This window comes from Plecotus auritus, assembly GCF_963455305.1.
Source record: "Plecotus auritus genome assembly, chromosome: 8".
NCBI classification, from domain to species: Eukaryota; Metazoa; Chordata; class Mammalia; order Chiroptera; family Vespertilionidae; genus Plecotus; species Plecotus auritus.
Window position 1 is genome coordinate 170,927,825 of NC_137782.1, and position 23,953 is coordinate 170,951,777.

The following is a 23,953-nucleotide window of genomic DNA, read 5'->3' on the forward strand; positions in this document are numbered from 1 at the left end:
CTTTGCAGTTCCGGGCGGGGACCCAGCCCCCGGACAAGGGTTCCGGCGGAAGAAATGAGCCCCCGACTCCTCCCCCTTACTCCTCCCTCCCCCCAGATGCCGGAGCGCGGACCGGTTCCCGGGGTCCTTGGCAGGAGTGGTCATCGTGAGACGTAACTGGTAATGGCCATTTAATGTTCGGAGCTTGCTCGTGTCCTCAGGACCGCATTTCCACACCGGGAGGCAGCAGAGGGTCGCTCAGTGGCCCAGGATGACCTGAGGGCAGAGGTGGCCCTCTCCTACCCCACGCAGCCCCCACCCACCCTCTCAGACAAGCCGGGCTTTGCGGGAGTGAATGACCCCCACAGGAGGTGCTGATGAACTCAGCGCCCAGAAAACCAATCCCACGGGGTGCTGGCATTCACTTCGTGTGTTTCACTCAAATAAGGGGCGACTTGGCTCTCCCAGCCTCCTTTCCAGGGTGTTGGATAAAGTTTATTGAAATCTTGAATTTCAGGAAGTTTTGACTCCTTTCCCTTTGCAGAGAGAGAGGAAAAACACGGAGGAGAGTGGAAGGCTACAAGAGAAGGGCCTTGAGTCCCTGACACCCAGGAGCACCACACTGGCCAGTGGCTTTAGAGTCCTTACATGGGAGAGAAATAAGCATCCGTCTTGTTCGTTTTGTGTTTTCTGCCCCACTTGGCTGAAGGTACTCTTCATTTATATCCAGTTTGTTATCTCTTGCTACAGGGCAAATAGCCCCAAAATCTAGTGACTCAGAGTGCAAACACCCGTGATCACTGGCAGCTTGCGTGGCGCGGGAGTGCGGGAGCCGGCTCCCGGCCGGGGCTGCAAGCATCTGAGGCTGCTGCGGGCGGCTCAGCTGGTACGGGCAGCTGGCTCTCGGCACCATCCAGCAGGGACCTCATCCTGGGCTGCTGGGAGGTTCTCAGGAGAGGGCTGCTGGCTCCCCTACCCCACCCCCTTGGCCACCAAAACAAGTGAACTTGAGAATGAAGCCGATGGGGGGAGGGGGCAGGTAAAGGCATGTACTGGGGGGAAGGGGAGGCCGGGGGAAGGTCAATGGGGAAGGAAAAAAAAAAAGACATATGTACTACTATTTGTAATACTTCAAACAATTAATAATAATAATAATAATAATAATAAATTAAAAATTTAAAAAAAGAGAGAGAATGAAGCCGAGTGAGGGCTATCTTTTATGACCCGGCCATCGAAGCCACCCACTGTCACTTCTGCAATATGTTATTGGCCACCGATGCCCACTCAGCGTGGAAATACACAGGGGTGTGAGGGCAGGTAGACAAGGCTCATTCGAGGCTCCCACACCCCACTTCTTCCCTAACGGCTCGGTACCTGTTCAAGTAGCAGGTGATAATCCCTCCACATCAGGGAGAGGTATTTTCGTACAGTAGCCTCGGGGATAAATCATGTTCCTTCTACACCAGGTATTGTTGCCATTAAATTTGTTGGCTTAGCTGACTTAGCCTCTTTTTCACAATGTACCTGATTCAGAGAGCAGTTTGGAGATAGCTCGCGTTTAAACATCCTCTTTTTCCCCTCTGAATTTCCTCCAGCTTCTCAGCTGAGCCAGAGTCGTTGAATTTTATGCCTTTGTCAAAATAAGCTGTCAGCAACTGGGCTAGATCTATGAGAAAGCGATATCATTCTCGCTGCCCCAGCTTTCACCTTGCGGTGCTGGGACCGGAGGGGGGCCCGGCAAACAGACATAAATCTGGAGCTCTCTAATTCTCTCTCCCCCGAAGAAGTGGCCATAAAGCCCATCACTCCAGATATATGGGGAGAGAGAGACAAAGGACAGCCCGCGATGAGTTTCAGAGCGGCCGTAAAACAGAAAGAGAGACCTCACTCACTGTGGCGGTCTCATTAGAAGCCAGCCAGGCAGGGGCGTGATTGAGGGGGGGGTGCTGACTGGCCGGCGGGCATGAATGTCACTCCCTGTCCCACCCCCGCCACCCTGAGCGCTCCTCAGCCCCTGTGACTGATGCAGATGGCTCTTGGGGAAATGGTACCGCTTTCGGAGTCTGAACAGGAGAACTTGGCCTGGAGGTTGTCAGTGTTTAAGAGCAGACTGTGCACCAGACGAATAAATGGTCTGAATGCAGTCGCCCCAGCCCTGCCAGGACCCTTGAGTCCGGTGACCTGCAGGAGAGACTCGCTGTGCATCACACACAGCGCGAGGGCCTGTCTTCTCAGCCTCCACCCAGCGTCCTTGCTTCACCCTCCCTCCTTTCCGTCTGTGAGGACTGATCACAGCTTTTCCTGTTAGCAAAGCCTGGGGGTTTTATTTAAAGCAGACCGAAACAAGACAACCTGCTATACTTTAAAAAGGGGGGAGGGGATAAAGATGGTCAAGATTTTTTAAAAATATATTTTTTATTGATTTCAGAGAGGAAGGGAGAGAGAAAGAGAGAGAGAGAGAGAGAGAGAGAGAGACATCAATGATGAAAGAGAATCATTGATCGGCTGCCTCCTGCACACCCCATACTGGAGATCAAGCCTGCAACCCGGGCATGTACCCTAACCAGGAATCGAACCATGACCTCCTGGTTCATAGGTCTACGCTCAACCACTGAGCCACACCAGCCAGGCAGGTTAAGAATGTTTAAAAATGCCTGGAGAAACTAATTCTGATATGGAAATTTATACTGCCTGGGCATATGTAGTGGCACAAACCATCCATTTATCATGCTCATAGATTCTGTCTGGGGGGGGGAGGTGGGGGGTGGACCTGGCGTAGCAGGAACGCTTATGTCTGTTCCTCAATACCTAGCACCTCAACTGAAAGACTCCCAGGCGAGGGGTTGGGCTCATTTGACAGTTTCTTCACTCAGGTGATGGTTGATACTCCTGTGGCTGAGAGCCTAGCTGGGGCGCCTCCATGTGGCCTGGCTTCCCCACAGCATGGCGGTTGTACTCCATATGACCAAGCTTCAGAAGTCCATCGGCGTCACTTCCTCCCGTGTTCTTACCCAGGCAGTTACAGAGCTCTGCCCAGGTTCAAGGGGATCATAGATCCCACTACCCGGAGGGGGAGTGTCCACAGGTCATTGGAAGAAAAGCACGTGGGACAGGGTATCAGTGTGCGAGGCTTTCAGGCCCTCAAGAAAGACACTCCAGAGTGTGGGAGATTCATACCCATCTCAAAGGGATGGAGGAAGAATTCACAATTGTAAGCTCCTTTTATTAAAGGCTCCAAGAAAGGGTCTCAGGGGCCTAGGTCAGGTGTTGGGTAGAATGAATAATCAATTCTTTTGGGAGCCTTGAACTTTCCCAGGCAGGTACTTGGAGGAGGGAGGGGGGAGGCTGTTGTGAGGACCATCCTAACACCCTGAGCTGTTCGAAACGATGTCAGGATGTAAATCTTTTAAGTGTAGGGCGTAGGGAGCGGACAAAATCATCTGTGCTGAGAATCTGTAGTCTCTAATGGGCCAGGACTGAGACTGAGTGGAGAAGGGGGCTCGGAGGAGCCTGGCTGGAGTTCGGTTAGGGAGGGAATCTTTAGCGCCCCCCCCCCCCAAACCCCATAGATGAGGAAACGAAAGCGCAGACAGATTAATGTGTGCAAGGCAATCGAAAGAGTCAGTAACAGAGCTATGGTTCAAAACCTGTTCCAGGTTAAAATTGTATCTAAATAACAATGTAGACTTTAAAAACTGTAAGAATTTGATATTGGGCATACATTTTTATCTAAACAGAAACCGAAAATGATAAGGAAACAGTTTACTGCATGAAATTCCACTGAGAACATCATTAAAGTGGAGAGACATTTCATAATTCCACCGCAAATGGTCCTTAATCCTTGGTGTTTAATTTAGCTTTGCCAGAGAGTGTCGGATCCTAATGTTTTAATAGCTTCTACATGTTCAGTTAGTACTTGGCCTTATCAAAACACATTATTAATTCCTCATCGGCTTCACTGAATCCTTGTTCTGTTGGTTAATGTTTCCCCTGTCATTTTTTATTAGAGGAAGCTCAAGGATAAAGTGAAGGACTTGGCCATAATTTCATTACCACAGGAGAAAAAAATCAGAGCTCATGAATGATCCACTTATGGGGAGAAAATCTTCTTGAGCCTAGATTATTTTGCTGGAGGAAATGAATGATTTTTAAAAGCCGCAGTCTCTCTTTTTTAAGCCAAAAGGGTTAATCTGTAACAGCATCAACATCACCGGGAATAATTCATGCAGTCAATAAAATTGTAGTACTCAGGGCCTGCCTGCAACCTGGGTTTAGAAAGCCATTGTCCCTGTCCGCAAAGAATTACAGTATTTTGGTTTTGCAGCTGCCTTTGAGGTTTTTGAAGGATCCGTGTTATCTGGGACTCCCCAGGCGTCCCCAGACTGTGGACCTGAATGGTAGTCATCGCTGTAACCGGAAACACTGTCATGTCACTGGTCCTGCTCCAGCTGCTGATGCAGGAGCCTCAATCTTTTGTAAACTCCCCTACCAACCCTTGCCGGGGAGCCCAGAAGTGTCTTCTACATGTTGGCAAACACGTGCATCCTTCTGGGCCAGCCGTGGGCAAACTACGGCCCGCGGGCCGGATCCGGCCCCTTCGGCTGTTCTAGCCGGCCCGCGGAGCCGAACGAGCGGAGGGTTCTCTTGCTCTCCCCTCCACTCCTTTCCTTTGAATTTATATTAGTTCACACAAACACTCCATCCATGCTTTTGTTCCGGCCCTCCGGTCCAGTTTAAGAACCCATTGTGGCCCTCGAGTCAAAAAGTTTGCCCACCCCTGTCTGGGCGCTGCCAGGCCGCCCCTCTGGAGCCGCTGTGGCGCCGCGTGGACCTGCCCGGCGTGGCCTGCACACCTGGGAGCTGCAGGGCTGTTGGTGGCCAAGTTCCGAGAAAGCCTTCCCCTTTGTGCTTCCCTCTCTGAGGTTCGGGGTGTTTCACTTCAGGCAATCTGTCAGACGGGACATCCTCAAAGACTCCCGCAAATGCCCAGCGAACTCGCTAACACGGAAAAACAAAACCACAACTTTCAAAACGAACGGATGAGCCCAGCCGGTGGCGCTCAGTGGTGTTGAGTGTCGAACTAGGAACCGGGAGGTCACGGTTTGATTTCTGGTCAGAGCACAGTCCGGGTTGCTGGCTGGATCCCCAGTGGGGGGCGTGCAGGAGGCAGCCAATCTACGATTCTCTCTCATCATTGATGTTTCTCTCTCTCTCCCTCTCCCTTCCTCTCTGAAATCAATAAAACTATATTAAAAAATAAAATATATTAAAAAATGAATGGATGAGTTTGTCAGAAAGTAAAGGAAACCCTGATTGCTGGCAGTAGGCAGAAGACTCCATAAAACCGTGGCAGGCAAACTGCGGCTCGAGAGCCACATGCGGTTCTTTGGCCCCTTGAGTGTGGCTCTTCCACAAAATAGCACGGCCTCTGCGAGTCTATTTTGAAGAAGTGGCGTTAGAAGCAGTTTAAGTTTAAAAAACTTGGCCCTAAAAAGAAATTTCAATCGTTGTCCTGTTGATATTTGGCTCTGTTGACGAATGAGTTTGCCGACCACTGCCATAGAAGCAAGCAATGACATCATCAGTTGCTTGGGGGTAAGGGGCTGAGGTAGGGTGGGAGGGGGAGGCCAGGGTCAAAGCCAAGGATCTGTGAAGGGTAGGGCGTTGGGTCACTGATCACCCCACATAAAGGTAGGGCCTGAGAAGAGCTTCACAGTGAAAATAAAATCTCATAAAACAGAGGCAGATAGCAACCAGACTGGTCCACTCTGCCTGGAATCCGAGTGGGTGTAAAAGTCTGTGAGGATTTGTGAAAACAGCCTGGTCCTTTTGCAAGTTTGGGGCCTGAATTTACATTATTTGTTGTGGAGAGCGGCCACAGCGTTTGGACAGGTTCAGGCCTCAGACTAATGAGAGGGCAAGGTCCTCTCGTGGCAAAGCCACGTGCAAGTCCCAGCACAATTACAGCCAAAGGCTATGGTTGTAAGCTTGACCTTATGGTCCGAACCCGTGGTTCCACGTGGCTGAGTGATATAGGCTGCGGGAGGTGCAGCAAGTAAACAAAGCCTGAGTTCAGGTGCATGTCATTGAGTAGATTCAAAACCCATGAGAACGTTGTAAACATCTTGACCATGCCCTTACTTTGCCTCTCAGAATCTGGCTATAAAATAAAGACTCGGTTTGCAGGCTGGGGAGCTGTCTCTCCATCCGAGAGCACAATTTGTAACTTTTGAAATAATTTAGAATCTTAATTTAAAGAGGACCCAAGTCTCACAGGTACCTTGCGAAAGGGAAGGCAGGTTTTCCGGGGGGAAGGGACCCTCTAACCCCAGGGCTCGAAAAATGCTCACAGATTGGATTTCAAAGCATATGAGCAAACAAGGCACACACACACACATTCATTCTCTCTCTCTCTCTCTCTCTCTCACTCACACACACACACATTCATTATCACACACACATTCATTCTCTCTCACACACACACACATTCATTCTCTATCACACACACACATTATCACACACACACATTCATTCTCTCTCACACACACACATTCATTCTCTATCACACACACACACATTATCACACACACACATTCATTCTCTATCACACACACACACATTCATTCTCTCTATCACACACACATTCATTCTCTCTATCACACACACACACATTCATTCTCTCTATCACACACACACCTCATAAACAAGCCACCATGAGCAAGTCAGGAGAAAAAAACACACGAAGATCTTTAAAGATTTCAGGTATTAGAAATAATCAGGTGGAACATTTAGTTCCATTGAGGCATACTTGATATGCTATGAGAACAAAAAAAAAAAAATGGGAACATTTTCCTGTATTTTTCCTAACCCTCATCAACGGCTTATAAAAACATCAGATGACTTCTCATTAAAATTCTTGTGAAAATGGGTCTGTCGTCATTATTAAAATCATCTTTTCCACTCTCAAAAGTTTCTCAGTTTGGACAATTCACTATACCGGAACAGTCAGTGTAAGTAAGACCAACTAGCAGTTGGACTTGAGCCACGCAGCCTGTCTGAAACCTCCTTGTTGAACCTTGATCACTTTTCTGCCTCTTCTTTTCCAGCCCCAACGTCTGGCACGCTCCAGCTCAGCTCTTCTCATGGCATGTATAGTCTTACCACCTGCTTCCCTTTTGCTGGTCACCGCCCTGCCTCCCCCTCCCAGGCACTCCTCTGGGTTTTAAACCGTGGTGGGGAAGGCTTCAGAGCCTGCCCATGTGCTCAGAGCACTTCTGGGGGTAGAATTTCCCTCCCGGTGAGGGCATGTATGGGAGTGGGGTGGGGGGGGGGCAATGGTAAGATATGTACACATATAATACCTTAATAAAAATATATGTAAAAGAAAAAAAAAAGAATTCCCCTCCCGGTGAGGGCATGTATGGGAGTGGGGTGGGGGGAGCAATGGTAAGATATGTATACATATAGTACCTTAATAAAAATATATATAAAAGAAGAAAAAAGAATTTCCCTCCCGGTGAGGGCATGTATGGGAGTGGGGTCGGTGGGGGGGCAATGGTAAGATATGTACACATATAATACCTTAATAAAAATATATATAAAAGAAAAAAAAAATTTCCCTCCCGGTGAGGGCATGTATGGGAGTGGGGTCGGTGGGGAGGCAATGGTAAGATATGTATACATATAATACCTTAATAAAAATATATATAAAAGAAAAAAAAAGAATTTCCCTCCCGGTGAGGGCATGTATGGGAGTGGGGTCGGTGGGGGGGCAATGGTAAGATATGTACATATATAATACCTTAATAAAAATATATATAAAAGAAAAAAAAAGAATTTCCCTCCCGGTGAGGGCATGTATGGGAGTGGGGGGGGGGGCAATGGTAAGATATGTATACATATAATACCTTAATAAAAATATATGTAAAAGAAAAAAAAAGAATTTCCCTCCCGGTGAGGGCATGTATGGGAGTGAGGTGGGGGGGGGCAATGGTAAGATATGTACACATATAATACCTTAATAAAAATATATATAAAAGAAGAAAAAGAATTTCCCTCCCGGGAATCGCTCCCTGTTAAATGCACAGTCCCTTTCCAGGTGTGGCAGTGTCAGCCTGTGCTTTTTGTTTCTGCACAACGTAAGCTCCCAGGAGTCAGCCGGGCAATGGCCTTAGGTTTCCTGTTCTGTTGTACAAATGGGATAGCAAATGGGGAAGGGTGAGGATGAACACGGGACTTAACATAATGTGGTGATGGCAGAGAAGAAACACTGCTTGGTGATGTATTTGCGATGGTCCCCTTCACAGCTAAGAAGGAAGCATCCTTTGTGGGTTTGGCCAGCCACCTCCTGGCTGTGATTGTGCTGATCAGTGATGAAGGGAATGGATGAAGCAGAAAGCAACCCCATTCCTATCTGAGAAAGGATGAGACGGGGAAGTTGGTGTGCAGAAAAGGGAAGGGACAGTGCTGAGGCCACGGCCCAGCCCAGGGGCCACCCCTCAGACTTGCCCAGTGCATGGCGTCCCTACCTGCTCACATTCTACAGCCTGCCACGTGAGAAGCGCTCCCTGAAGCTGGCCACTTTGTCGGCCCTGGTGGGATGGGGAAGCGAAGTCTGCTGTTTGCAACTGAGGATTTGATGAAAAGACAGCTGTTGGGAGAAGTACAAGGAGTCAATAGTTGTTTTGGGGCAGTTTTTCATTTATTCAACATGTAATATATATTTTGTCCTGTGCTCTGTTCCAGGCACTGTGATGAACTCTGAGGTTGTCGTCAGGGACCCTATGCATCTAGCCGTTCATCATCTCCGTTATTAAAAGGGGTTCTGTGAGCTGCTCTAGCAAATTACCGGAACCCACGAAGGAAGTCTTTGAAATCTCTGATCTACAGTCGATTTGTCAGAAGCACAGGTGATAATCTGGGATTTGCATCTGGCATCTGAGGTGCGTGTGTTGGGAGGTGTGTACAGTTGGGGGGTTGGGGGGTCGGCAGTCTTGTGGGACTGAGCCCTGAGCCTGTGGGCTCTGTGCTGTCTCCGGAGAGTGACAGTTTTTTAAATTTGCAACCACCTTCCCTGAACTCCCCAGATCCCCCTCGCCTTCCCCATATTCTTTCCCCTAACACTTGTCACCCCCCATTTTTTTGTCCTTTGCAAAAACTAAGCACAGACCCCGCTGGCCCTCACCGCCTTTTCCCAGCTCCTGTAGCATCATTCCTTTGACACCTGTTATTGACTTAACCTGTGGCGTCGCCTAACTTCTGGGTGCTTATTTAAAAAAACACTACTTGCAATCTTTCCATGTTATTAGGCAACAAATCCATAGAGGAATGCTAGCATCTCAGGGGGACCCTTTGTACCATTTTCATTTTACAGAAGCTGACTGCGGAAGAGAGGTGCAGACTTGGCTGATCTCACGCAGATTAATACGCAAGGAGCGCAGAGAAACCCAGGCATAGCCCAGACAAGCAATCGTCCTCGTATTCCTTTGCACGACGCGGTTAACCTAACATTTCCTTTTCAGCCCCGTAGACTCCACCCCTGCCCCGGGCAGGAAGAGCGGTCGCGGCCGGGGAAGCTTGTCCCTCGCGGGAGGCCGTAGTGCAGCTCCCTTCGCTGCCAGGCCCGGACATCATGGCGGCCTCCGAGTCCGCGCCGGCTGTCACTCCAGGCGCCGCGGAGGGCGAGGAGGAGACGATTCTCTATGACTTGCTGGTCAACACCGAGTGGCCCCCGGAGACAGAAGTGCAGGTGAACCGGGCCCCTCTAGAGCTGGAGCCAGCTTGTCGCGACGGCGCACGGGCGGAGCCACGTAGGAAGGGCCACGTAGGATGGCGGTGCTGGTGGGCGGGGGGGGGCTGGGCCCGGCCGCGCGTCCTGTTGCCTAGCAACGGCGCGCCGGGCGGGCGGGGGTCTGGGTCCCGGAGCCCAGCTCTCGAGATTCCTCCCGGCTTCGGGCTTGGTGTGGCCAGGCGGTACCGCGGGCTCTGGTTCTGTTCCGGGCGGCACCGCGGGCTCTGGTTCTGTCCCGGGCGGCACCGCGGGCTCTGGTTCTGTCCCGGGCGGCACCGCGGGCTCTGGTTCTGTCCCGGGCGGCACCGCGGGCTCTGGTTCTGTCCCGGGCGGTGCTGGGAAGGGGCTGCAGCATCGGACTCCATTGCCCCTCTCACCTCTGGCTGCGTGTCCCCTCCCCTCCCCTCCCCTCCCGGGCGGCCAGGGCGGGCCCTCCTCTGCAGCGGGACCCGGAGTCCTTGGAGCTTCTGGCGGGCTGCCACGGAGCGGGCATCAAGCCTTCACTCCTGCGTGGAGCTGAGTTGCGCCAGCTCTTGTGTATTTCACTAAACAAGCACTTAGGACGTGCAGGTGTGTGTCGGTCCGTGGCCCAGATACTGCGCCAGGTGCTGGGCGCCCAGGCGCATCACTTTGGCGGTGCTTGCAGTGTGGAGGGGAGACAACCCAGTCAACATTCCTCACCCGCCGGAGCCCTAAGCGCTGTAACAGCCTCAGGCTTGAGGAGTAAGGCGCTCCTGACCCGGCCTGGGCTCTCTGCTAAGGAAGGGGTCGCAGGGCTTGGTAACCTGACATGGACCTGGGGTTCCCAGTTCCCTAGAGAGGACCTCCCCGGCGCAGGGTGAAGAGTAGGAAGCAGGAATCCACGTCTATCCGGCAGATACTGATTAAGGGCCTCACCTGGGCCAGCTCTGGTTCAGACTCAGAGGGTGCAGCAAGGCGGAAAAGGACTTTTACCGAAGATCACGGAGTCCAGTCCCTATGGATTCTCTTTTACAAAATCTTTCAAAAGTGTTTCTAGACACAAGAAACGACTCATCCTCCTGTGAAGTTGGTCGTTTCTCTTTAACCTTCCCATTGCAGTTTCTGCTCGTCGTGAATAATGTATTTTGTAGGCTGGCAGAGATCTGTGTATATTACTGTTTTTCAGGGATTTATTTAGTTTCTCTTTGTCTTCATCGGTGTGACTGTTTTATAGGTTATGAAATAGCTGCTGCTATTGGTTGGATAAGGATAAGTTTCTGCCTCTTAGCACTCACTGGTTAATTACAATAATCATTCAGAATATTTAACGTTATACATTGATTTTTTTAAAAAAATAAGCACAGCATCAACTTACATTGAAACCTCATGGCTCTCAGTATGTGTAGTGCCTAGAATTGTTTAGCCCACACAGCCTGTGTGAAATATACTTTATTTAATGGAGCAATTATACATCAGTGTGTGCCTTCCTAGCATTTTCTCTGTGGATATAAAACATTCAATGCATTTGTCTTAAGAGATGAACTTACTCATCTAAATGACCCCTTTTCCTGCAAGCAGAACTTGTGTTGGGCCTCTCTAGCCCCCCACCGGTCTTTGCCCTGGACTTCTCTTGCCTTTGGACTGGTGTTTTGATATGAAATAGCTTCCAGGCTGAATCCTTCCTTATCCTCTGCAGAATTCATCCTCACAAATGCCTGTGGCTGCGTTATGCTCACTTGTACGCCCACCCTCCCCAGGCCTGCTTCTACCTGTTTCTGTCTACGAGTAGTTTTTAAGTGCTGGTAATTTGTACCCAGCGCTCTGAGTAGTCCCAGAGAAATAGAACCTGACATAATGTGTAAGGATGACTAGAACATTCTCAAATGTAAGCTTTTTGTTTCTGTTTTTTTTTTCCATCTGCAGCCTAGAGGCAACCGAAAACATGGTGCGTCCTTCATCATCACAAAAGCTGTTCGAGGTACGTATAGCTTATTTATTTTTTCTACATGCATTTATATACATACTAGTGGCCCAGTGCACAAAATTCGTGCACATTAAAAGGGGGACCCAGAGTCAAGTTTCCGCCCACGCACATGTGCCTTAAAATCGCGTGAGACCCAGACCTGGCTGTGCCCTGCCCTGCACTGGGCTAGATCCAGACCCGGCCAGACTCACCCTTGTCAAGCCCCACTGGGCAGGGGCATAGCCTCAGGTCCCCTGGCCCAGCGCCAGGACTGGGAGTGTGGCCTGAGGTCCCCTGGCCTGGTGCCAAGGCAGGAGGCGAGGCCTGAGGTCCCCCAGCCTGACACCAGGGCTAGGGGCACGGCCTGAGGTCCCCTGTCAAGTCCCATGGGGGCAGGCGAGGGCATAGCCTCAGGTCCCTGCTGATTGCTTGTTAAGGCTCCTTAAGGCAACTTGGCCTCAGCTGTGGGTGCAGCCATCTTTGTGATGGAGTGATGGTCAATTAGCACATTCCCTCTTTATTAGATAGGATAAGTATGTAGTTAGTAGGTAATTTCCCCCCCATTTCATTCAGACCTGTGCTATTTTAGAAAGTTTAGGAATTTTAAAGTGTGTTTTTTAGACTTTTAATGTAGAACCTGATAAAAGTGACGAGCACACATGTTACCTGAGTTTAATTTTATATATGTATATATTTTCATGATATATGATATGGTACGTATATATACACACATATATGTCTGCATGTATGTGTGTGTATACGCACACACTTTTAATGCAGCGTAGAGCTAAGGTATGGCCTGAGTTAGCCATTATGGATGTGTTCTAGAAGAAACGAAGAAAATCAAGCCGAGTTTGAGCCTCAGAGAGTGTGGACATTGAAGGTGAGAAGACGGTGGCAGGCTGTTTTAAGTGGCATACATGATGTTTCAGGTACATCGGGCCAGGGTTATCCAAATTACATAATAGAGGAACCAGGGCATTCTTTAACTGCTGGCGGACGGCACGCTGGGCTCCCAGGATCGCACTCGCCGCAGTGAGCCGGGGCTGGGAGGGCTTTGTGGGTATTGACCCAAGGCTCTACCAGGCCAGCAAGCTGGTGCTGCTCCGAGTGCAGGTGTTTGGTGAGGAAGCTTGCCCAGGTCATTCATTTGGAACTTGACTGCATGCCTTTCTGGTCCCAAAGCCTATCCTCCTTATGCGGGTGAATGTGAGCTACAATAAAGAGGAGCTTGTTTCCAAGGAGTTTGAGTATTTGAAATGAACGGTAATTTTACTTTCTGAGAGAGATAAAATAATTTCATCTTCTGATACAAGAATCGCTAGCATGTGCAATTTTCGTTATCACAAATGCTTTGAAGTTCTGGAAATTTAGAAAATATATACAAGTCATAACATTTATTATAGAAAACTTAGAGAATATAGGTAACCACAAATTAGAGTAAGTCAATTACTCTTCATTTTGCCACTCACAGGTAATCTATTATCCTTCAGACCTTCTCCCAGTGATATACACTTAACTGCATACACATATGTTCACAGGCACATATATGTTTTAAACGAGATACTATAAAACATTATTTGTCAATAATGTGTTAGAGATTGGTTTTCATGGACTTCCCCATTTTTATATATTATTATTAAAATTTTTGCTGTAAAGTATAAAATGGTATCTTAATTTTTTAATAAAAAATACTTTGGTTTTAAAGGGCAGTTACTATGATTTTTACTCCATGGTTTTATTAAAGCCTGTTTGGCAAAATTTAGCATCTCAAATCACTTTTACTTTTTGTACTGTTAGGAAATACTTCAAAGTTTTGAATACACCAGCTTGGAACTTAATATAAACATATGATCTTGTAAAAGATTTAGTGTGTTTTAGATTTTATTTATTCTCTTATTTTAAGAGTTGTACTCTGTGTTTTGTAATGACTCATCCTACAGTGTATTTTGGATTTTATCAAGAAATATTTGGCTTTGCTATTTTTTTTTCTTTTTTTTACAGATCGCTTATTATTTTTACGTCAGTACATCTGGTACAGGTGAGTCATTAATTCCACAGAGAAATGGTATGAACATGAAATACAAACAATATTGTCCTATGTATGATTTAAGTTTTCTCAACTGAATTGTGATATAGGTGCTGTTAGTCAGGTGAACCCAGTTTATAAAACAGACATTTCGTGTATTTGGCATACTCTGGCAGGGTATCTTAGAGACTTAGGGTGATTCTGTTCCCTTAGTCATTATTAAGATAGTCTCCTGACAACGTGTGCTTTCACTGGTGAGCGTTCCGAGCCTTATCCTGAATGATGAAGGCTCCCTGCCTTATCTCAGATGTCCACATGAGGGATCTGCCGCTTGTAAAGCTTTTAAACAACTTTTTTGTCCTTATTGTCGTAGCCCCTCTTGTGCATCAGAGAAGGCTCTTTCGGTTTCAGTTCCTGGGTACTTTTGAATTCTTTTAAGTGTTCTGTGTGTTTTCAGGCACAGTGCACATTTTGAGTCCTGAAAGGAACAAAGAAATGATTATTCTGACAAGGGATATAATTCAGCTTTTAGATGTGTGTGGAGGAATAGTTTTATGGCATTCTTTACCACGGATTGCTTTTTCCTTGAGGACGTCTAAGCTTACACGCTGCAGAGAGAATACAGATAATGCAATTCCATGAAAGAGAACTTTGGCTCCGCTCTAGGGCTAGCTCCAGTGTTTTCTGCTTTTCCTTTGTGGTGTGTGTGTGTGTGTGTGTGTGTGTGTGTGTATGTGTATGTAACTTTCACGATTAGATTTTAAGCTCGCTAATGTGTTGTAGTTCCATCCCTGCGTGTGTGTGTGTGTGTGTGTGTTTCATGATTAGATTTTAAGCTCACTAATGTGTTGTGGTTTCAGCCCTGCACCCTTTTTGCTCCCTGATGGACTGGTTCGCTTGGTTAACAAACAGATAAACTGGCATTTGGTCCTGGCAAGGTAAGGATGTATAAAATTCACATGTTTCTCTACCTGGGTAAGCATTTAAATTTCCTTATGGCATTCATTTTGGGGTGTTTATGGCTTAATAGTCTTGACATTTATTGTATATAAATTCCCTTTGTTTAAATGTGTTAATTCAAGCTATAGTTGAATCATTTTGCCTGCTTTTGTACCAAATGTCATCTAATTTCAAGGTCTAAAGATGAAAACATTTAATAATGATTTTAACTTCTTAAAATCCCTCTGTGTGTGGAAGACTTACAAATGTGCATACAGATTCTCTTCTTCTTTCTCCCCTATGAAAGCAATGGAAAGCTTTTGGCTGCTGTTCAAGATCAGTGTGTGGAGATCAGGTAATTGTTAATATTCATATTAAAAATGTCCTTTGAGAAGCAATTTGCTTGACGATGGGAACTAAGAGTTTTAAAGGGGGCACATTTAAAGGGACTTTATCATTAACTCACATTTCTGCCTCACTGCTTCTTTCTTGAGAACTAGGAGTTAGGACTTGTCTGGAGAAAGGGGTAGTCCCCAATTTTAGAGGTGCCACATGTTTGCCTGCTGTTCCTAATGTCCCAAAGAATGAACTGGTTTTCCTGAGTTAGTGGCTATTGTTTTATCACTTTCGTAACTGATATTTTAATTAAAAGTAAAGCGCACGGAAAGCCCAGCTTAGAAGCCTTCTAGGTGCGCATGTAATGCCACCGAATGTCTCGAGAGAACAGAATATCACTGGTCTCAAGTAGTATGTCTTGGTCCTGTGTGGACCCACAGTCCGTCTACATACAGCTTGATGCCGACAGAGCAAAGCAGCGCCTGCTTTTTAATACCTTCCCAAGCGTGTGCTTAGCTGACTTCACAGCACATCGTCCAACAAGAGTGGATTCCAGAGTTCTGGAAAATACGCATCGTCTGCTGAGAAAGTAAAGTTCCTTAAAAGACAGCAGAGTGATCTGGGGAAGTGGAAAGATGAACATGCCCCTCTAAGAAAGTATCCTTCATCATGTAATTAGCAAAATGGTGTTTGACAGCGTTTAAATTTTTTAATTTTATATAGAGAGAGGAAGCGGGGGCGGAGAGAGGGAGAGAGAGAGAGAGAAAGAGAGAGAAACATGAATATGTTGTTGCACTTATTGATGCATTCATTGGTTGCTTCTTGTATGTGCCCTGACTGGAGATTGAACCCACAGCCTTGGTGTATTTGGACGATGCAATAGCCCAGTGGTAGGCAAACTCATCAGTCCACAGAGCCAAATATCAACCGTACAACAATTGAAATTTCTTTTGAGAGCCAAATTTTTTAAACAAACTATATAGGTAGGTACATTGTTATTAACTTAATTAGGGTACACCTAAGCTGGCCTTTGCTAAAAACTCAAGGGGCCAAAGAGCCGCCTGTGGCTCGCGAGCCGCAGTTTGCCGACCACTGCTATAGCCAACTGAGCTACCTGGCCGGGGCCAGTAATGACAGCCTTTTAAAAACTACATTGCTTAACATGGCATGGCTGTGACAGGGGGTTCCTTTCTTTAGCAGCAGCATTAAGCATCACGTGGGCACAGTGCTTGAACTTACGTATGCGTAGGATGGGCTAGCATTTCCTCTTCCCTTTGTTGCAGCGATGTGAAATGCATCTCTTTGGGAATTGTGCTGATAGTGTGACTTCTTTTTTCAAAGATTACATTTATTGGGGTAACATTGGTTAATAAAACTATATAGGCTTCAAGTGTGCAATTCTATGGTATGTCATCTGTATATTGCATTGTGTGGCCACCACCCAAAGTCAAATCATCTTCTGTCACCACACATTTGACACCCTTTACCCTTAACTATCCCTCACCCCCCTTCCCTCTGGTAACTAGCATACTGTTGTCTGTGTCTTTGAGATTTTGTTTCTTTGTTCATTTGTTGCTTTCAGTTTTATAACCCACATATGAGTGACATCATATGGTTCTTGATTTTTTTTTTTTGACTGACGTATTTGGCTTAGCATGATATTCTCAAGGTCCATCCATGTTGTCCCAAATGGCAGTATTTCATCTTTTCTGTGGCTCAGTAGTATTCCACTGTCTACATGTGCCACGTCTTCGTATCCAGTCATCTATCAATTTGGTTGTTTTTATGTTTAAACTCACTTGTGCTTGTGTCACTTCATTCTTGTTATAACTCCGTTTCTGATGAAAAAGAAATGTTGGAAGAAAGTAGGTTTCCTAATGAAAGGGTCTTATTTGAGGCACAGAACCCTCTCTGTAAGAGCAGGAATGATTTAGTGTTGTGTAGAGAAGTTGTCGAGTCTGTAGTATTTGTGGTGGTGTATGGTAGTACACAGTAGTGTTGTTATGTAAAACTATTGTCTTCATTTTGTGCATACGTTGCAGGTCTGCCAAAGATGATTTTACATCTATTATTGGGAAATGTCAAGGTAAGAGTTTCCAAAATATCTAAAAAATGAAAATTTCAAGTCTGCAGTAGTTTATAGTATCTCTTAAAAGTTAGAATAGAGATTAAATAAATATTTATTAACAAAGATTATTAAGACTGCTTATTAAAATAATTTTTGAAAATCTTAACTGATTTCACTTTCTGCCTTAATTTTGCTTTAGGATGTGCATTTTGGAGAAATTAGAAATTGAAACTTTTTAAAAAGTCCTAAGCTAGTTTTGTGATGTAGTCTTTTATTCTGAATTCAGTGAAGAAATAAATATTTTGGTATAAATCAAGAGTTGGTCAGATACAGCCTGGCCAGTGTGGTTCAGTGGTTGAGTGTTGACCTATAAACCAGGAAGTCACGGTTTGATTCCTGATCAAGGCACATGCCTGGGTTATGGGCTTGATCCCCATTGGACGTGCAGGAGGCAGCCAATCAATGATTCTCATCATTGATGTTTCTTAACTCTCTCTTCCCTTCCCTTCCTCTCTGAAATCAATAAAAATATATTTTAAAAGTTAGATACAGACTAGTTAAAAAAAATTTGGATTTGTTCATTCTTTGATATAGTTAGCAAGAATTTACTGAGTGTGTTTTATGTAATACTGGGGGCCTAGTGCACGAATTTATGCACCTTGAAAGGAACTGTGGGCTGGAAGGCTGCCTTGGGCAGAGGGGCGGGTCTCAGCCCATCCTCTGCATCCCCACACGGGCCCTCCCACCGTTACCCCTGGTCCCCTGTCTTCCGGCAGCCCCGCTCCCACCCCGCTGCTCCCACATGCTGATGGTGCCTGCTTACGGCGTGGAGCCATTGGGGCTGGTGCCAGCAGTGGGTACGAGCAGCAGCTGCTGCCCCAATTGCCCCTCAGGAGCAGGGGGAGGTGGAGAAGCCCTCAGGCGCAATGGGGGCCGGCAGCCGCCACTTGCACCTGCTGATCTGACGGTTGGCACTGGCTTGGGCGCTGGCAGCAGGTGCAAGCGGTGGCTCTGGCTCTGGCGCCGGCTGCGGGTGTGAGCGGGGCTGGCGCCGGCAGTGGGTGCAAGTGGTGGCTCCTGTGCTGGCAACAGGTGTGAGTGGGGCTGGCGCCAGCATGAGGTGCGAGCGGTGCGCGGGAGCAAAGAATTTTCAGTAACAACCAGAGGCTCACCCCGATGACAGCGACCAGCACCCCGCCTTGGTCTGAAGCCCCCACTCACCTCCACCATCCTGCCACGGCTGACACCCGCCATGTTCCACATGCACCCCCTGGTGGTCAGTGCACGTCATAGCGACTGGTTGTCTGCTTGTTTGGTTGTTCTGCCATTCGGTCTATTTGCATATTAGCCTTTTATTATATAGGATGAATCATTCCTGGTGCTAGGTGTATTATTGTGAGCAAAAGGCGTGGTCCCGTACCTCATACAGATACTTAAGTACATGATTGTAAACTTTGACAGATCTGATGAAGGAAAAATACAGAGTTGGGTGAGAATCTCTAACCAGGAGTGTGAGATGAGATTGTTGAGAAAAAGTGACTTTTGGAAAGCAACCTAAAGAGTGAGTAGAGGGTGGGAGCAGTGGGGAGGGTGGGGGGGGGTGCTTTATGTGCAGGAGCAGGGTGTGTAAAGGTAGCTGGGAAGCGTATACCAGGAAGGCAGTGAAGAGGCATTAGTAGGTAAGTGCACCCATTACTTATGCTTATTTTCAGGACCTGCAGTTCCATCTGCATGACCTTGTGCTAGTTTAGCGGTGGTAGTCGTGGGAATCGTAATGATGACCATCCTGGTCCTTGTGATGACACACATTTACAGTGTCCTTACGGCGTGCCAGGCGCTGCATTTTCTCATTTAATTGGAAGAACGTGGCACATAAGTTATCTTAAAGCAGCGTTAGGGTAAAATGAATATTTGACAGTGAAAGCGAGCATGGAGAAGGGAGGCATCGATTGTTTTGAAATGTACAAAATGGTGAACTCAGAGGATTCCCCGAGCCCCCCACGGAGATGCTGGTCTTTAAGCTCTTTGTCAAATGCACATTGGTGGCCTGGGGCCAGTTTTCCTCTAATTTTTCTCATTCTCCGCCATCCAGATGCACTGAGAAGATTTAGCATTAAATGTTATAAAAATGTTTTGAGTTCCCATATGAATGGTGATTTTCTGTTAGTGTGTCAGAGAATCCGTATTCCTAAACAATCCACATGTATGTACTAGTGGATAAGGTAGTAGTAGAGTTCTTATGGAGTTGTCTTCTTTTTAAAATTGAATTTATTGGGGTGACATTGGTTAATAAAATTGTACAAGTTGCAGGGGTACAATTCAATATTATGGAGTTCTCTTGACATACAAGATACACATTTTATGACTTCACGCAAATGTAAAACTTCTTATCCCTCCCTGCTGTTATCTGTTCTTCTGCTCAGTTCCCTGGATGGTCAGGGTACCCTTATCTGTATCAAGCCAGAAATGTAGACATTTTCTTCTTCTTTTTCTTTCTCTCCCTTCCTTCTTTCTTCTTCTTCTTTTTTTTTTAAAATATATTTTATTGATTTTTTACAGAGAGGAAGGAAGAGGGATAGAGAGCTAGAAACATCGATGAGAGAGAAACATCGATCAGCTGCCTCTTGCACACCTCCTACTGGGGATGTGCCTGCAACCAAGTTACGTGCCCTTGACCGGAATCGAACCTGGGACCCTTCAGTCCGCAGGCTGACGCTCTATCCACTGAGCCAAACCGGTATTGGCTTCCTTCTTTCTTCAACAAATACATATTAAGCTTGCCACTGCATGCCAGGCGCCGTCCTAGGCACTGTGTATGTCTGCAGTGAGGAATGATACCGGCTGCCTAGACTGAAGGTGCACTCCCAGGCAGGGAGACACAGGGTAGTCCTTGCAGTGGCGCCGAATGGCCCAGTGGAGGAGCACCCCCGTGACTCCACCCGGCCTGGGCGTCTGGTTAGGTGACTCTTGCTCCCGCCCCTGCGCTCAGCCCTCGGGCCCCAGTTCCGGCTTTTAACATTTTCACTTGCTTTCTCGTGACTGTCTCCTGACGGTTTTCTTCCAGATGCTCTTCACTAATCCAGCTTTGCACAGCTTGCCAAATTGATCACTCATAAAAGAGAATTACCATGTTACCCTTCAGATCTGGCTCCCCTGTCCTCCCGATAGGTGACCTTGGACAAGTTCCGTTACCTCTCTGCGTCTCAATTACCTGTAACATGGGTATGATTTTATAGATTGGGTTGTGGAAAAGTTATGTGAGCTAATGTAAATAAATTAAGCTCTGAGCATACAAAATATAAATAAAGCTCTTAGCATAACGTCTGACACTTTGTAAGTATTTAAGAGACATTAAGCTATTACTGCTGCTGTTACTCTGCTGAAAATCTGTCAGTCATTTGCCATTAACTGTACAATGCAGGTTAGAGTTTCTAATTCAGGACATGAGACCTTTCACAGTCTGTCTGTCCGTCCTGTGGATCCCCCCGCCACATGTCTGCAGTTTTCCAACCCCATCGTGCTTTTTTGTTTTGATTTGGTAATCCTCACCTGAGGATATTTTCCCATTGATTTTTAGAGAGAGTGGAAGGGAGAGGGAGAGACAGAGAGAGAGAAGCATGGATGTGAGAGAGACACATCGGTTGGTTGTCTCCTGCATGCGCCTGACCGGGCTGGAGACCGAGGTATGTGCCCTTGACCAGTATTGAACCCCCACCCTTCAGTCCTTGGGCCGACACTCTAACCACTGAGCAGATTGGCCAGGGTCCCATCATTCTTTTCATGCCTTCGTACTGATAGTTCCCTTTGCCTGGAAGCTCCCACTGTTACACTTAATTAGTCGCACATATTGTAGTTCCAGCATCCGTTCTTTTGGAAACCTTCCTCACTGTATCCTAATCTACTTTCTTGTTCTAATGGTTTATTTGCTTGTCTGATTCATAGTTCAATTATAAAGGCAGAGCTCCTGTCTTACTCAATGTTTTTTAAATTTAAATTTTAAATAATTTTTTTATTCCTAGTGCCTGGCATGGTGTCTGACTCCTAGTAGGCACAGAATTTTTGGCATTCAAATTTTGACCCTGTCACGTGGGTATTGGCACTTGAGGACTGTTAAAATGATTTTTATGAGTGAATGTCTGAATAAAGTATATTTGCCTATTTCCTATGAGTCAGTTTTAGAAATTCATGTATAATACGTTTATGTTTATGTTAAGCATATATAAATTTATGGATAGTTGTCATGATATGGGTTTTATTCCTAATGTACACAAATGCATGTACATACCGTGAATGGAACAATAAGGACAGATAAGGAGTCCTGTTTGCATAGTATCCTTTTGAGAATAATAGAAGGGAGTAGCGAATTTCTAAAGCTTGGGGCTCTAGCATTTTCTGAATTTACTTTCTATTAAAGTAGACCAGACCCGGCTTAAATCATGTATAAGGACCAAAAAGTTCCCAGAAGCATAACTTGAGGATGATATTCAGTTGCCTTTCCCCCAGTGCTGCCCTTGTGTTGAGTGAGGGCTTGGAGAGCCGTCTGTGGGCGTCTGAGCAGCTGCTGGGAATGCCCAGACTCAGACTTACGGGGTCCCTGTGAGCTTTGACATCAGACACCTGCCCTTGGCCAGGAAGTAAACTGAGAAACACACAAGTTAACGTGAAAATGGGAAGCGTCACCCTTCAGTCTTTCACCCAAATGGTAGTACTTGTTAGAGTTTTAGTGTGTACCGTTAATGTGGCAGCCTGGATGGGATAACGATGCTTTGAGAGCTAATGTTTTATTTTGTTGGCTTCTGAATGTGGGAATTTATGACCGTAATGCTGCATTAATGGCTTCTTTCCATTTCATATAATGTGAGGTAACGATCATTTGCTTATTATCTGGCTCATCTTTATGGGAATGACTCTCATATGCCAAATGATGTTTCGTGCCAATGCCTGGAGAAACACAGCCAGTTGTTCTTAATGCATTTTTGAAACTACATATTTCGGAGTCTGCGGACCGAAATAGGAGCTGTTTGGTTCCACTTTGGCATTTTTCAGTTATTGTTTTATAAGATGTAGGCCATTCGAGAACGTTTTAAATGTGCGTTGCAGCTTGTTTGGGTTCTGTTTGCCAGGCCATAAAGAGGAATTCAGTCTTTCCCTCTCTGGATCAGTGCCCTGCAGCTAGAACATGCAGTTTAAAGCTGTACTGTGTTAATCAGGAGATGTTCTGCATCTTCTGGTTCTGAGATACCACAGACCAGGGCTTCCCAGTGCTAAGCCGCAGCCCGCTTACGCCAGGTTGTGGGGTCCCATCCGCCCTCCACTGGCCCAGGGCCCTTGTGACAGCCTGAGCTCCGACCGGCTCCCGCTGGTTTCCAGCAGCCTCATCAGTTTACCCTTCGGTGCCACGCAGACAGCGTTTTCCGTGTGTGTCTTGACCTGAATAAGGTTGCGAAGCATAGACTACTTGAAGCACCCAGATTTTGAAACGAAACATTTCGTTATGGAACTGTAATTCGGGAGCCTCCGGTTATGTGATAACGGTTTTCCCCTTTTTGTATTTTGTGGGAGAAAAAAATCCTCTGTGTTGAAAAAATAATACACATTCTCAGAAAAAAACTTTAGAAACTAAGAATGAGCAAAAAGTAGAAAATAAAAATAAATGCACCATCCAGAGATCAGTAGTATTAACATTTTATGACCTATTCTTTAAGACATTTTTCTGCTAGTGCCCATTACTATCGATGTGATCTGTGAAAATAAAATGTTTTATAATCTGCTTTCTTCACATAAAGATAGATTGTTAAGTCTTTTAGGTTGAAATTTAAGAACTTTCCAAAGTATTTTTTTTTAAGTGAATAACACCTTAGATGTTAGGACATAGGTGTCCCACGTCATCCAGCAAGTGCCTGTAAATTTGATCTCTGAGCTGCAGTAAGCAGCCCAGTGCTGTACTTGATCCCTCATGCAAGGTGAGAAGAGCCATCATTAGGCTTTGGTGCAGGTGGCTGTGCAGAGCACAGGTCGCAGATGATTGCATCTACGTTCCTGGGATATTGGGTTGTTGATTTTATTTTTCTTAAATGTCTTTCTGGTTTGGTATCGGAGTATTCTTGCTGGTCTCAAAATATAAGTTGGCAGTATTCTTTCCTTTTCTACTTTAGCAGAGGTTTGTGTAGAATTGGAATTATTTTTTTTCTTAAATGTTTTGATAAAGTTCACCAGTGAAAGTTGAAGGTTTTTTTTTTAGTGTGTGGATGAGTATGTTTTTAATTCCTAATTAAAAATTTAAAAACTATATAAGACTTTTAACAATTTCTATTTCCTTTTGTTCTAGTTTTTCATGGATATTTCTTCTAAATTATAGAATATATTGGCTTAAAATAGTTTGTAATATTCCCTTATTATCCCGTTGCTGTTCTCCTTTGTCAGATCTGTACTGATGTCCCCTCTGTTGTTCTGGATATTGGTATTTGTGTTCTCTCCATTTTTTCTAGGTCAGTTTGGCCGTGTTTTTTCCAATTTATTAATTTATTAGAGGCCCGGTGCACCAAGTTTGTGCAAGTGGCTTGGCCCTCGCAGCCCCGGCTGCCTCAGCCCCCGCGGCCCTGCCCACTGGTCATTCCGGAAGGTCGTTCCGGAAGTTCGTTCCACTGTCAGGTCTAATTAGCATACTAGCTCTTTATTATATAGGATTCTTCAATAAGAAAACTTTAGGTTTTGATTTTTTTGGTTGGTTTTACTTGATTTTTGCTTTTATATTTAATATGTCATTCTCTCTACTAGGTTTAATTTGCTCTTTTCTAGATGAAAGATAGAAGTTTAGATCATTGATTTTTGAACCCCTCTTATATAAGCATTTTAGGCTGTTCTAATTTAAGCATCTTTTTGTTATAA

The 23,953-nt window shown here is 46.0% G+C and overlaps 1 protein-coding gene across 1 annotated transcript in view; it reads left to right on the forward strand.

The window, feature by feature from the left end:
* Positions 1–9,560: 9,560 nt before the first annotated feature.
* The window catches only part of NBAS (NBAS subunit of NRZ tethering complex), a 211,088-nt gene continuing 196,695 nt past the window's right edge, over positions 9,561–23,953 (forward strand). Inside the window, exons 1-6 of the mRNA XM_080683646.1 lie at positions 9,561–9,727; positions 11,654–11,708; positions 13,698–13,734; positions 14,583–14,660; positions 14,969–15,016; positions 17,040–17,083. Of these exons, the coding sequence (XP_080539772.1) occupies positions 9,611–9,727; positions 11,654–11,708; positions 13,698–13,734; positions 14,583–14,660; positions 14,969–15,016; positions 17,040–17,083 (379 nt within the window). The 5' untranslated portion in view covers positions 9,561–9,610. The remainder of the gene's footprint in view (positions 9,728–11,653; positions 11,709–13,697; positions 13,735–14,582; positions 14,661–14,968; positions 15,017–17,039; positions 17,084–23,953) is intronic.